We start from the raw sequence: 12,636 nt of genomic DNA on the forward strand, positions 1-12,636 counted from the left end.
GCCTCACGCGGTCTTTCTCTAGTTGCGGCGAGTGGGGTCTACTCTTGGTTGCGGTGTGCGGGCTTCTCCTTGCTGTGGCTTCTCTTGTTACAGAGCACAGGCTCCAGGCATGTGGGCTTCAGTAGGTGTGGCACGCGGGCTTCAGTAGTTCTGTGGCTCGTGGGCCCTAGAGCGCAGGCTCAGTAGTTGTGGCGCACCGGCTCAGTTGCTCTGCGGCATGTGGGATCTCCCCGGACCAGGGCTTGAACCCGTGTCCCCTGCATTGGCAAGCGGATTCTTAACCACTGCGCCACCAGGGAAGCCCCATATTAACTATTCAAAAGAGAGTAGAGCTGAGATTGATATGCCTTAGGAGTAGACTTTGTCCTCAAATTCTTTTTTTTTGTGTGTGTGTCCTTAAATTCTCACACTGAAATACTAATCTCCAGGACCTGTGACCGAGACCTTATTTGGAAGTAGGGTCTTTGCAGATGATCAAGTTAAGGTGAGATCATTGGGGTGGGCACTAATCCAATATGACTGTGTCCTCATAAAAAGAGGAACTTAAGACACAGAGAGACACACAAGGGAAAACGCCATGTAAATATTGGAGTTATGCTGTCCCAAGCCAGGAAAATACCAGAAGCTAGGAGAGAGGCCTAGAACAGATCCTCCTCTAACACCTTCAGAGGGAGCATGACACCACTAACACCTTGATTGTGGACTTCCAGCTTCCAGAACTGTGAGACAATATGTTTCTGTTGTTTAAATTATACAGTTTGTTAAGACAGTCCTAGCTAACCAGTGCAACGTGTGAGAAAATGTTAGCAGAAACCCCAAAGAAAGGAATTGACTGGAGACAAGATGCCTCTGGGGTCAACTTAGCCAAACAGAGTTGTTTCTTAGGAATTTGCTTCTCTGTGAGTCACATCCTGGAACCCCACATTTGTTAGACTGGCCCAGACTTTGCCAAGAACAGCAAGGAGAGTAAACTACATAAGGACGATCGACAGTTGATAATTCTTTGGAGAGGCCCCTGTAGGTTTCTGAGGAAGCTGGATCTGGCCCTTAGTGGCTTTAGCTGGGGTGAGTTGGGGGCTGTGTGTTGTTTTTGTGGAGCCCTCATGTCCTCCCTGCCCTCTGCCTCAAGACTGGAGACTTTCTGCAGGGACCTGGGGGTGGTGACCTCCTCTACTCAGGGGCAGACACAAGTGGCCACCCTTGCTTTGCACCAGAGGTTTGCGGCAAGGAAGGCACCTCCAGCAGTGCCTCCGGGGACCTGCCCCTGGTTGGACAGAGTTCTGGTGGCCCCAGGAGTGGACATTGAGCTGAGGTCTGGGCAGCAGAGGTGATAAAGCGCTGCTGTTTGGAGGAGGCAGAGACTCACCTCCTTGGCTGTGTGGTGGTGAAGATGGTAGCTAACAAGGGCTCAGAGTCACTGGGTGTGTTAGGCTCCAAGGAAACCCTGGCAGGGCCTCACTCAGAGACTTATTCCTCAGGAAACCATGTCTGGTCTTTCTCCCAGGAGTCTAGTTAGTGTCAGTAAGAGCTTTTCTCCGTTAAACATAAACTGCACCAGAGGCTTGCCCAGGTCCCTGCAGAAAGTCTCCACGTCTTGAGCCACGGAGGGAGGAGTTGGGGTGGCTGCCTTCTAGGAATACCTGGGCCAGACTGTCCCTTTAGGTGCTTCTCTGAGCCTTCCTTTGGCTTTCACTGAATGCGTTTCATGGAACAGATAACGAGCCCTGTGTTTGGTGCTCAGGATCTTGCGGGGAGCACTGTGGGCTGGGATCCTTGCTCTTTCCAGCCAAGAAAACCCAGCCCCTTCCGCTAAATCTGTTAGGCGGGCACTTGAGGCAGAGTGGTCAATGGCTTATCCGGTGCTGGCTTTTCATCTGCAAGATGCTTAAGGCCTCTCACAAGTAGTTAGGCTATAAATAAGCACAGGATTGAAGCCTCCAAGGTTAACAGTTAGAAAGTTGTAGCAGCTCTAGAAGAAAAGACTCGGTGAGTATAGGAAGTTGTGTTAGAGAGTTAAAAAGGGCGTTTCTGTGGTTTTTTAGGAAAAAAAGAAAGACTTAGTACCAACTCAGACACATGCACAGTTCACTGTTCACACTTCCTTAAAAGACATGTATTTGTAGTATGGCCGCCTCAGAGTTGCCGGGTGCCACACGGAAGGACCTCCTTCCTGCCAAGGCAAAGCAGCAAGGGGCTAATCTGGGAAGGGTTTAGATTTGCTTGTGGATGGGCTGTTCTAGCAAGCCTGAAATCATAGAGTGAAAGTTTAATTTTGGGCCACTGCCTCTGGGAGGGTGATGTCTTTCTGTGATACACCAGCCCCCTATTCGTCCCCTTCTTCTTATTTTTTTTTTTTTTTTTGCGATACGCGGGCCTCTCACCCTTGTGGCCTCTCCCATTGCGGAGCACAGGCTCCGGACGTGCAGGCTTAGCGGCCATGGCTCACGGGCCCAGCCGCTCCGCGGTACGTGGGATCCTCCCGGACCAGGGCACGAACCCGTGTCCCCTGCATCGGCAGGCAGACCCTCAACCACTGCGCCACCAGGGAAGCCCCCCCTCTTCTTCTTGACATCACCTCCCGCACTTCCAGGTAAAACGAAAACCCTAGGATGGCAAGGATCTTGTCTTTCTTGTTCATTACTGTATCTTCAGTGCTTGGATCAGTAGGCACCAATAACAATTTATTGGCTGAATTAATGAATGGAAGAAGAATGAATGAACTTCAGCAATAGTTAGCACTGTACTTGCTGTGATTCTGTTCTTTGTTAGTTGACACAAGAATGACCTTTCAAAAAAAAAAAAAAAAAAAAGAATGACCTTTCATGACACCTTTCAGATCCATTACACTCTCTCATTCTTGATGATGCTTGGTTGGCCAGCCACTCAATTTCCAGAATTCTAGGCTAACCCAGTATTACGACTGGCTTTTTGCTCCATATCCCGTGCTTCCCCGCACCCCCATCCCCAGCCTCTGCTGTCCCCAGACCTTCTGTTGCTTGAGGACCACAGGCTGCCAGGGAACCTTCAGGATGAGCACCTTTAGCCAGGTTACTGTCCTGATGCTCTTCTTCCACCAGGACTGTGTGTAATTCTGAATAGGGACGCGTCTGATATCCTGAATAACTTAATGCACTAAACTCCCCGTCAACCATTTTAATGTCTCAGGGACATTACTTCTTCCTAGGCAAATGGGAAAACTACATTTCCCAGCCTCTCTGAGGATTAGGCAAGGCCATGTGACTACTTCTAGCCAATGAATTGTGGGAATTCCAGGCTGAGGCATTTAAGAACAGTAGGTCACCTGCCATGTTCACTCCATTGCCTCCCATGGAAGCTGATGGGAGAAGAGTGTCACAAGATAAACCAAACTGGATTCTCAAGGGACTAGAGAGAGCCACTACCTCGCTCAGACTTTGTGTGAGCAATCTACAGACATTTGCTAAGCCATTGAAATTTCAGGTTTCATTTGTTATTGTGGCAGAGCTTAGCCTATCCTGATGTATACCAGGAGAATATGGGAGTTTAAGAGAATGGAGGCTTGGTAGGGACAAGCATTTAAGGAATAAGTCCAAATGCAGACCTCCCAAAGCTGGCTGAGGGATAAGCTCAAAGGAAACGTGAGTCTCTGGGGGTAAGATTTACGCCCCCACATTAGGCCTAATACTCCTCCCCTACCTCCACCCCCCACTTACTTTTCTGAGAAGTTTCGTGAGTCTGACTTGTCTGGATATGCTCCCTATTTGACTTGGCTGGCGAGGTTTTGCTGGGCTTCCTTTATAAGTGTCCATCCTGCTTCAGACTTCAGTTTTTGGCAGAGCCATTTCTGAACCTTATTCGTTCAGTCAAAATTTATTGAATGAGGGCTTCCCTGGTGGTGCAGTGGTTGAGGGTCCGCCTGCCGATGCAGGGAACACAGGTTCGTGCCCCGGTCCGGGAAGATCCCACATGCCGCGGGGCGGCTGGGCCCGTGAGCCATGGCCGCTGAGCCTGCGCGTCCGGAGCCTGTGCTCCGCAACGGGAGAGGCCACGACAGTGAGAGGCCCGCGTACCGCAAAGAAAAAAAAAAAATTATTGAATGTTTACAGCATGTCGTGTCCTGTGTGCCAGATGGGAAGGATGCAGAGGTGAGGAGGACACGATTGCTACTCTCGGGGTGGCTACACAGGGCGATGCCATTAGCGGTGTAATAGAATAGTCACAGGAGGCTCTGGGCAAAGAGGAGATGGTCTCACCGTGCCTGGGAGTTAATGACAGAGGCTTCACGAGGAGGAGATTCTCCTGTTGCTATTTCAAAAGACACGTGTGTGTCTGCCATAGGGATGAGGGTAGGAGAAGCCTTCCAGGCAGAGGGAACAGTGGGCGTGTGCAATTGCAGCAGCGCGGTTTCCCTGGCACGCTGCTGGGGCTGCATCGGCACGGAGGTACAGATCGTACCGGAGGCAGGGCTTCTGTATAAAATTGGCTTTGGGAGATTGTCTGCATTACCACTTAATGCTTACTGAATTTGTGTTTTAATGGAGAGTTAAATTTTTACTAAAAAAAGAAAAATGCAAAAGTAAAAAGGTTTTTAGAAAAAAGAATAGTAAATATCTTTTGACTGGGTAGGAATCAATACCAAGGAAATAATTTGAAAATACAAAACACTTTCTGCTCCCAGATGCTCTTGATGGTGTTATTCATGATAGTTTAAAAAAAATGAAGACCTAACTATTTGACAATGGAAAGTTTAGCTAAGTGATGACCTATCACATGCAATGTGAGGCTAAGAACTCTGTCAAGTGAGAGATGCTTACACTGTCACACAGAAAGTGCAGGATACTAATTTTTTTTTCGTTTTGCTGTACGTGGGCCTCTCACTGTTGCGGCCTCTCCCGTTGCGGAGCACAGGCTCCGGATGCGCAGGCTCAGCGGCCATGGCTCACGGGCTCAGCCGCGCCGCGGCATGCGGGATCTTCCTGGACCGGAGCACAAACCCACGTCCCCTGCATCGGCAGGCGGACTTTCAACCACTGCGCCACCAGGGAAGCCCACTTTTTTTTTTTTAATTGAAGTGTAGTTGATTTAGAGTGTTGTGTTAATTACTGCTGTACAGCAAGGTGACACAGTTAAGGATACTAAATATTATGTATAATACAATCAATTGTATAAAAGGTATAGAATAAACTGAAAGAAAATATACTCAATATATACCCACATGTTGTTAAAAGCAGTTATAACTCGAGTGTTGAAATTACGGGCAATTTAAAACTTCTTTTGTATAAAATTTTCTGTTTTCTAGGTATAGTGTGAGTGCTACTCTTATCTGGGTGAAGAAAAGCTTTAGTGTGCCCTTCTTTCTGATTCCTTTCCTGCTTTCCCATTTCCCTCTCTCCTCCCTCCTCTAACCCTCCCTCCCTTCTTCCCAATTTCAGACTCCTAGGTCTTTAGCATAAGCCTAATAATTTAAATGAGACCATATGACCGAAGTCAGTTACGCAACTTGGTAGCAGTGCACCTCGTGTACAGCATGGTGGTGAAGATCTCGGGCTCTGGTATTGAACTGTTTGGGTTCACACACTTTGTGGGGACACTTTGGTTTACTAAGCTATGTGACCATAAGCAAATGATTTAACTTCTTTCCCCCTCATTTTCTTGTTCTTTAAAATAGATTTAACAGTAGTTACTACTTTAGGATGTTGAGAGGATTAAATGAGAACAGAAGCGAACTCTTTAGCAGGGTACATAGTCAGCACTCAGAAAATAATGTTACTGGCTTAGTTTTGCTATGCAAACTTATTTAAACCTTAATCATCAAAAGCAAAGACAAACATCCTAGCAAGTCTTTGTAAGCGTCTTGTCAACAGATGACCCTTGAATACGTTGAGAGGGGACTGAATAAACAAAGTTCTTATTTAAATATAATGTTAAATATAACATTAATATAATGTTATATTTAATAACATTAAATGTTATTAAACATTAATGTTATATTTAATAACATTAACAATGTTAATGTTAATAATATAATTATTAATATAATATAATGTGGCCCATACAGTGTTCCCCAATTTGCAGACTGGTGAGTCTATTAGAATGAGTGGCCCAATCTTCTCTAAATACCAAGAACACTTTAATAAAAACATTCCAGAATCAATGGAAACTCTTAGAGGAAGGTCTCTTAGCAACAGGTAACCTGGGCTCATCCCGAATGCCTTTAGAACACTAAAAGCCATCAGCAGGTGTTTGTGAGCCGATCAGACCCTGGGATCTTGGTTTGGATGAGTTATACTGAGACAGAACGTGTGAAGCCTCAGCCTGGGGCATGGCAAACCTGAGAGGTGTTTCCATAACGCCCCCTGGCCTCCCCTCCGAAGGTTCTTCCTCCAGCTGATTGAAAGCCGTTTAGCAACACCCAGTGGTGTGGATAGGTCCTCACTGTATGGCTTTAGAACCCAGGGGCTCATCTTGAGTTTCCTCACTTAGACTGAAATTTGCGGACATGCCCATGGACATGTTTGCTTCTGTCAACTCACATCACCAGCGGAGGGCTGGGGAGGGTGGGAACACAGCATGGCCCAGAGGGTCCTGTCCCAAGATAGAAGAGGCTGGTCTACAGATCCTTGGGGAGCTGACCTCCAGGAGAGGATGGAGGAGGTGTCTCTGACAGGAAGGGGGGGATGTGGAGAGAAGAGAGGAGAGGAGGGGATTATACAAAGAGGGAGCTGCCCCCCTCCCCATTTGGTTAAGGTGCCTTGACAGGGACAGAGTAACCCAGGGAGGAAGGGGTGTGGAAGGAGTGTGTGTGGCAGGCAGGCTCACACGTGGTGGCCTGTGGGAAGCAAGGTGACAAGACTCCCATGCTCTTCGCCACTCAGAATGATGAGGAGAAAGAAGGGGATTGGGGCTGCATAGTGTCATTTGATGACTTGAGACCTGCAATGTGTTATCTCCAGAGAATTGAAAATTCCCTGCTGAAGACCTCATGATCAGACAGGTCCCGCCTGTCTGCATTTCAGCCAGAGGGAGACGGGGAACATTCCAGCAAAGGCAGTATGCTATACACTGATTACTGGGGCAGCTGTCAAAGGTGATATGTCTGTGTCCATACTTGGGTGAATGAGAGGGAAAATGCCACAGTGCTGTCAGGAGGCTTGTAGAGGGTGGCTGGTCCCAGTTCTCACCTGGAAAGGTGCCAGAATCCCCGCCTTTCCCCCTCTGACCTAGCTCTCCAGTGCCAAGGGCAATTCACTGCTTTGTAAAATTCCTTGAGTCTGAATTGTCCCCAAAGATGTTCCAGTTAACCCTTCTCTTGTGATGTGTGCCTGAAATCAGCTTGGGAAACCCAGCACGCTCTCGCCTCCTCGGGGAGAAGCAGAGCACACTTTAGTGTGTCAAGACTTGGCAGAGTTTCATAAAGATAAAAATCTGTTTGATTTTGTGTAGCCTTCATTTCCCCTCCTTTTCCCACAATAACTTCCATTAACATCCCATGGACCTAATGAATCCATTAGCTGGCAGATGCCACCCTGATGGTTGGAAAAGACCTGTGTGTACTGTGTCCAGTCCTGTCCAGTCCTTGATGTAATTGGAACCTGTTGGTTCGTGTGTCTGTCTGTGTGTCCCTCCCTGCCCCACCTCCCCAGGGCCTCACAAGCCAGCTCTTTGGGACCCTCACCTCTTGATCACTCTCATGGGAGAGTTTCAGGTTGTCGGTGTCCCTCTTAAGGCACTTCCCCAGGTGTCATCTGCTGGGGGCTGACTTGGGCAGGACTGTCCTCCTTTTCTTTGGACACGGTCCAGGGACTTGCATTCCCTTTTTTATTTTATTTTTTAATTTTTTTTGCTGTACGCAGGCCTCTCACTGCTGTGGCCTCTCCCGTTGCGGAGCACAGGCCCCGGACGCACAGGCTCAGCGGCCATGGCTCACGGGCCCAGCTGCTCTGTGGCATGTGGGATCTTCCCGGATCGGGGCACGAACCCGCGTCCCCTGCATCGACAGGCCGACTCTCAACCACTGCGCCACCAGGGAAGCCCTGCATTCCCTTTTGTAGCGGCAGGGTCCATTCCTTATATAACGAACACAGGTGAGGCTATTGCCAGCCATGGACAAAAGAAATAAGACGGCAGCTAATGATTGCTGTGTCAGAGGACTTAAAAGAGACCTATATTTTCTCTCCTCAGGTCATCTTTGCTTTAAACCAGCCCCTCCTGCAGCAGGAGAGCCTGTGAGCGGGCGGCCTTCAGATCCCCTATACAACAGAGGACCTCATCAAACACTATAACTGCGGGGACCTCAGTTCCATCATCTTCAGCCATGACAGCTCCCAGGTGAGAGCCCTTATCCCCTGCTCAGCTCAGGGTGCATTTAAGTGCAAGAATAAGGATGTCACCTGCTGACACTGGGACATCCTGTGTACAGAGGATCGAGGTCACGAAGGGCTCTAAAAATACAATTGGGCATATGTAGGTGTTGAGTGGGATGCTGCAGCTAACAAAAGCATTCTTTAGGAAACTTAAGAACTGAGAGGGGGACTTCCCTGGTGGCTCAGTGGTTAAGAATCCTCCTGCCAATGGAGGGGACACAGGTTTGAGCCCTGGTCCGGGAAGATCCCACATGCTGTGGAGCAACTAAGCCCGTGCGCCACAACTACTGAGCCCACATGCCACACTACTGAAGCCCTCGCGCCTAGAGCCCATGTTCCACAACAAGAGAAGCCACCGCAATGAGAAGCCCGTGCACCGCAATGAAGAGTAGCCCCTGCTTGCTGCAACTAGAGAAAGCCCGCGTGCAGCAATGAAGACCCAATGCAGCCATAAATAAATAAATAAATTCATTTGAAAAAACAAAACAAAAAAAAACTGAGAGGGGCATTGATGAGAGCTAATTCCCAGACGAAGTCAAAGGATGAAGCTTCAAGGGACTTGGCGGCAGGCCCCATGGCTTAGGCAGCAGGCAGCATGAACCAGCCTTCAGAGAGGAGAAGGGTCTGAGTCTGAAAGCCTCCTTGCTGGCTTAGGTAACTTTTGAGAAATGATGGAGCAGAGCTTTGGCTGTAGCTTCTGGTGACTTCCAGAAACATGTGAGCACGATGCAATGGGAAGTGTTCCTGGTATTCTTACGGAGGGGCACATAAGAAGCTGGGGAGGCTGCCAGCATTTCCGGTCATGGATTCCATCCTGCAGTACTGTAGTGAGTGTGGCCGAACTGGTGCAGTCAGTGTAGACACAGGCCAGGCCTTACCTGGGGGCCACCTAGGGGAAGAAAGTGGCCGGCCAGGGCTCAGAGGATGGCAGCCTCCCTACAGGAGGGAGGTAGGATGGATATTTGTTATGCTTCGATCAACAAGCTTCCCGTGGGACAAACCCTGGCTTCCTTCCCTTCCCCACTAAGATCACATGGAAGTGGCGAGTCCAGCTGAGCTTCTGACATGGGGGAGTGTTTTGTCTTGCCCACCTTCAGGGCACTGGAAAAGAGAGAGGAGGGAGCTGGTGGGTGTGAGTGATGCTGTCCAGGTCTGTTAGATCCGGGGACCCTGTCATAGGAAATGGGAGTGAGTATAAGAGGTGAAAAAGGAATGTCCCAGGGAGAGGGACTCACCCTGCAAATGTCAAAAGATAAAAGGAACTTTCCAGAAAGTCTACAGAAGGAGGAAGTAAAACCAAGGCAGAGCAAGCAAGAGGAAGTGGAAAAGAAGAAATACACTAAAAAAGACATAGCAGAGTTTGGTGGTGATCATTCTTACGTACACCCTGGGTGGGGGAAGTGGGGAGAAGGGTCAAGGTCACTTGGGAAATTAAAATTTGAGGCGGCAGATAACAGTTAATCTTTTAACTTTGGGTTGGGAGGTGCTTGGGAGTTAGTTATACGGGCAGATGGCATGGCTGACAGAGCTGTTTGGGGACAGCTGTCTTACGCGTTCCTCTCCTGTGGCTCCTCCACGCCTGTCCTGTTCACGGGGCCCCTGCGGGTGCTGTGGGGTATGGGGAATGTGCCTGCCGTTGTGGAATGAGGGCCAGGCACGTGGCCGAGTGGTGCAGGTTGTAGGGCATGTCTGGCATTTAGAAGGTGGAGCAGGACGGCAGGGGGAGGTCACCTTGCACATTTGGGGCTGCCTGCGTGGAGAGGCTGCTGGTGGAAAGGCACTGCTGTGCGGAAGAGAAGAGATTTTGGAAATCGGAGGGAAGGATCTTACATAAATGACATGATTAAAAAAAAAGACGACAAAGGAGAAGATGAAGGCTCTTGACTTGAAAATGAAAGAATATCATTTCAAGGAAATAACAGGAGAGCTGTTATCCAGAAAATGGAAATTGATGTCTATATTACAGTGTGTGAGGATTTTCAAAAGGTCTTTCGAAGGGTACTGGAAGTAGGAGAAGGAGTAGGGTATATATCCTACTCTGCAGTTGACTAGGATAATTTTTTTTTTCTTTTTTTTGCGGTACGCAGGCCTCTCACTGTTGTGGCCTCTCCCGTTGCGGAGCACAGGCTCTGGACGCGCAGGTTCAGCGGCCACGGCTCACGGGCCCAGCCGCTCCGCCGCATGTGGGATCCTCCCAGACCGGGGCACGAACCCGTTGCCCGCTGCATCCACAGGCGGACTCCCAACCACTGCGCCACCAGGGAAGCCCTGACTAGGGTAATTTTTAACCTTGTTAAATTCCAGGGAGCAGGAGGGGGGCGGTGGGGCGAGGCCAAGGTTTGGGGCTGGGGAGAGAACCAATGCAACGTGTCAGCCTCGCCTACAGCTACTGTGTTGCAAAAACCACTCCTGATTGTCACAGTTTTGGTGTATTAGCACCCTGTTGTTAGCCAAAATACTGAAACTGGCTAAGATGTGCGCTAGAATCAGGTGAAATATTCACCAGTAGGGCAAAGAACAGTGGAGAGAGCGAGAGGGAGAAATGGGAATTGGAGAAATAATGAAAATGTAAAGATAAGGAATTTATAAAACAGTTGAATGTCTATAGAAGTTCGATGTATTTGTTAATTGAATCATAATGATTGATTCTAAAGTATGTAATTGTGTAAAATTATTTTTATGAAAAAATCTTGTGTGAATCAAACAAGTTAAAACTATGGATGTGCTGTGGAAGCATCCCAAGTGTCCACTGACAGATGAATGGATAAAGAAGATGTGGTGTATATAAACACACACACACACACACACACACACACACACACACAATGGAATATTACTTGGCCATAAAAAAGAATGAAATAATGCCATTTCCAGCAACATGGCTGGACCTAGAGATTATCATACTAAGTGAAGTAAGCCAGACAGAGAAGGATGAATATATGATATCATTTATATGTAAAATCTAAAAAAATAATACCAATGAACTTATTTACAAAACAGAAACAGACTCAGAGACATAGAAAACAAATTTATGCTTACCAAAGGGAAAAGAGGGAAGGGAGGGATAAATTAGGAGTTTGGGATTAACAGATACAAACTACTAAACATAATACAGAGAAACAACAATGATTTACTGTATAGCACAAGGAACTGTATTCAAGATCTTGTAATAACCTATATTGGAAAAAACTATATGTATAACTGAATCACTTTGCTGTATACCTGAAACTAACACAATGTTGTAAATCAACTATACTTCAATTAAAAAAAACACACAACTGTGACGTGCTATGCACAGAAATGGTTTCCTTATAGAAACACGTGGCAACAAACAGAATCTTTTTTTTTTTTTTTGGCTGCCCGTGTGGCTTTCGGGATCTTAGTTCCCCAACCAGGGATCAAACCTGTGCCCCCTGCAGTGGAAGCCAGGAGTCCTAACCACTGGACCGCCAGGGAATTCCCCAAACAGAATCATTTAGATGGAACAGAAATACCGTTTGACATAGCCTAAGAGTTCTTTCAGGGCACTTCATTTAATATTTTCTCACTTGGGTTACAGAGAATGATATTACTGTCTGGAAAAATAGCCGGCAGGAGGCTCCCAGAATCGTGTGTCACTTTTTACCTTTTTCTTGACAGCGTCTTGACCCTCTGGCCTTGGTGATTTGATGCTCAAATTAAGCAGCTTTGTTCATAACTCTGTTGCCCTTAATCGTTTTCTCTTTATTTTGGCGGAGGTTCCCGATTTCATTAATGCCACGCTACCACCTGTGTAGCGCATCGCTGCTCAGGAGATCGACAGCTACTTCCGCTGGGAGCTTATCTACAAGATGAACAAGAGAATGGGGAAGCGGGTGAAGGCCCTTTTGGAGGAGTTCCCTGACAAAGGCTTTTTCTTTGCCTTTGGAGCCGGTGAGTTGCAGGCTACTTCTGATTAGACCCAGGGCTCTGCTGCTTCTCCCGAGGAAGGAGTGTTGAGGTGGGCCCTGCTACGCGGTGAGAGGAGTGACACCTTCTTTGACTTTTTGATGATGTCAGAGTATCCGTCGTGGTTGAAACTTTGGTGCCTGTGACACTAGCTCTCCCTCCACGTGGGGCTCCTGATACACTCCGCAGCCAGGAAGGCATTTCTCCCTCTTCTGAACTCAGCACTTAATCCCAACTTCTTACTGGCACCTTTCTGTTTTTTAACTTCCCTTAAAATTCGTCTGTTTTCTCTCTCCTCCCTGACTGTAGCGTCCTAAGTCTAAGGCTGGGGGCTGATACATCAGCTATTATTAACCATGAGTAGTAT

The 12,636-nt window shown here is 47.9% G+C and overlaps 1 protein-coding gene across 1 annotated transcript in view; it reads left to right on the plus strand.

Annotated features, from left to right (window-relative positions):
• Positions 1–12,636, plus strand: part of TRABD2A (TraB domain containing 2A) — a 54,037-nt gene that overhangs the window by 31,003 nt on the left and 10,398 nt on the right. Inside the window, 2 exon segments of the mRNA XM_067703956.1 lie at positions 8,161–8,307; positions 12,080–12,254. Coding sequence (XP_067560057.1) covers positions 8,161–8,307; positions 12,080–12,254 — 322 coding nt within the window.

This window comes from Pseudorca crassidens, chromosome 14 (assembly GCF_039906515.1).
Source record: "Pseudorca crassidens isolate mPseCra1 chromosome 14, mPseCra1.hap1, whole genome shotgun sequence".
Taxonomy (NCBI): Eukaryota; Metazoa; Chordata; class Mammalia; order Artiodactyla; family Delphinidae; genus Pseudorca; species Pseudorca crassidens.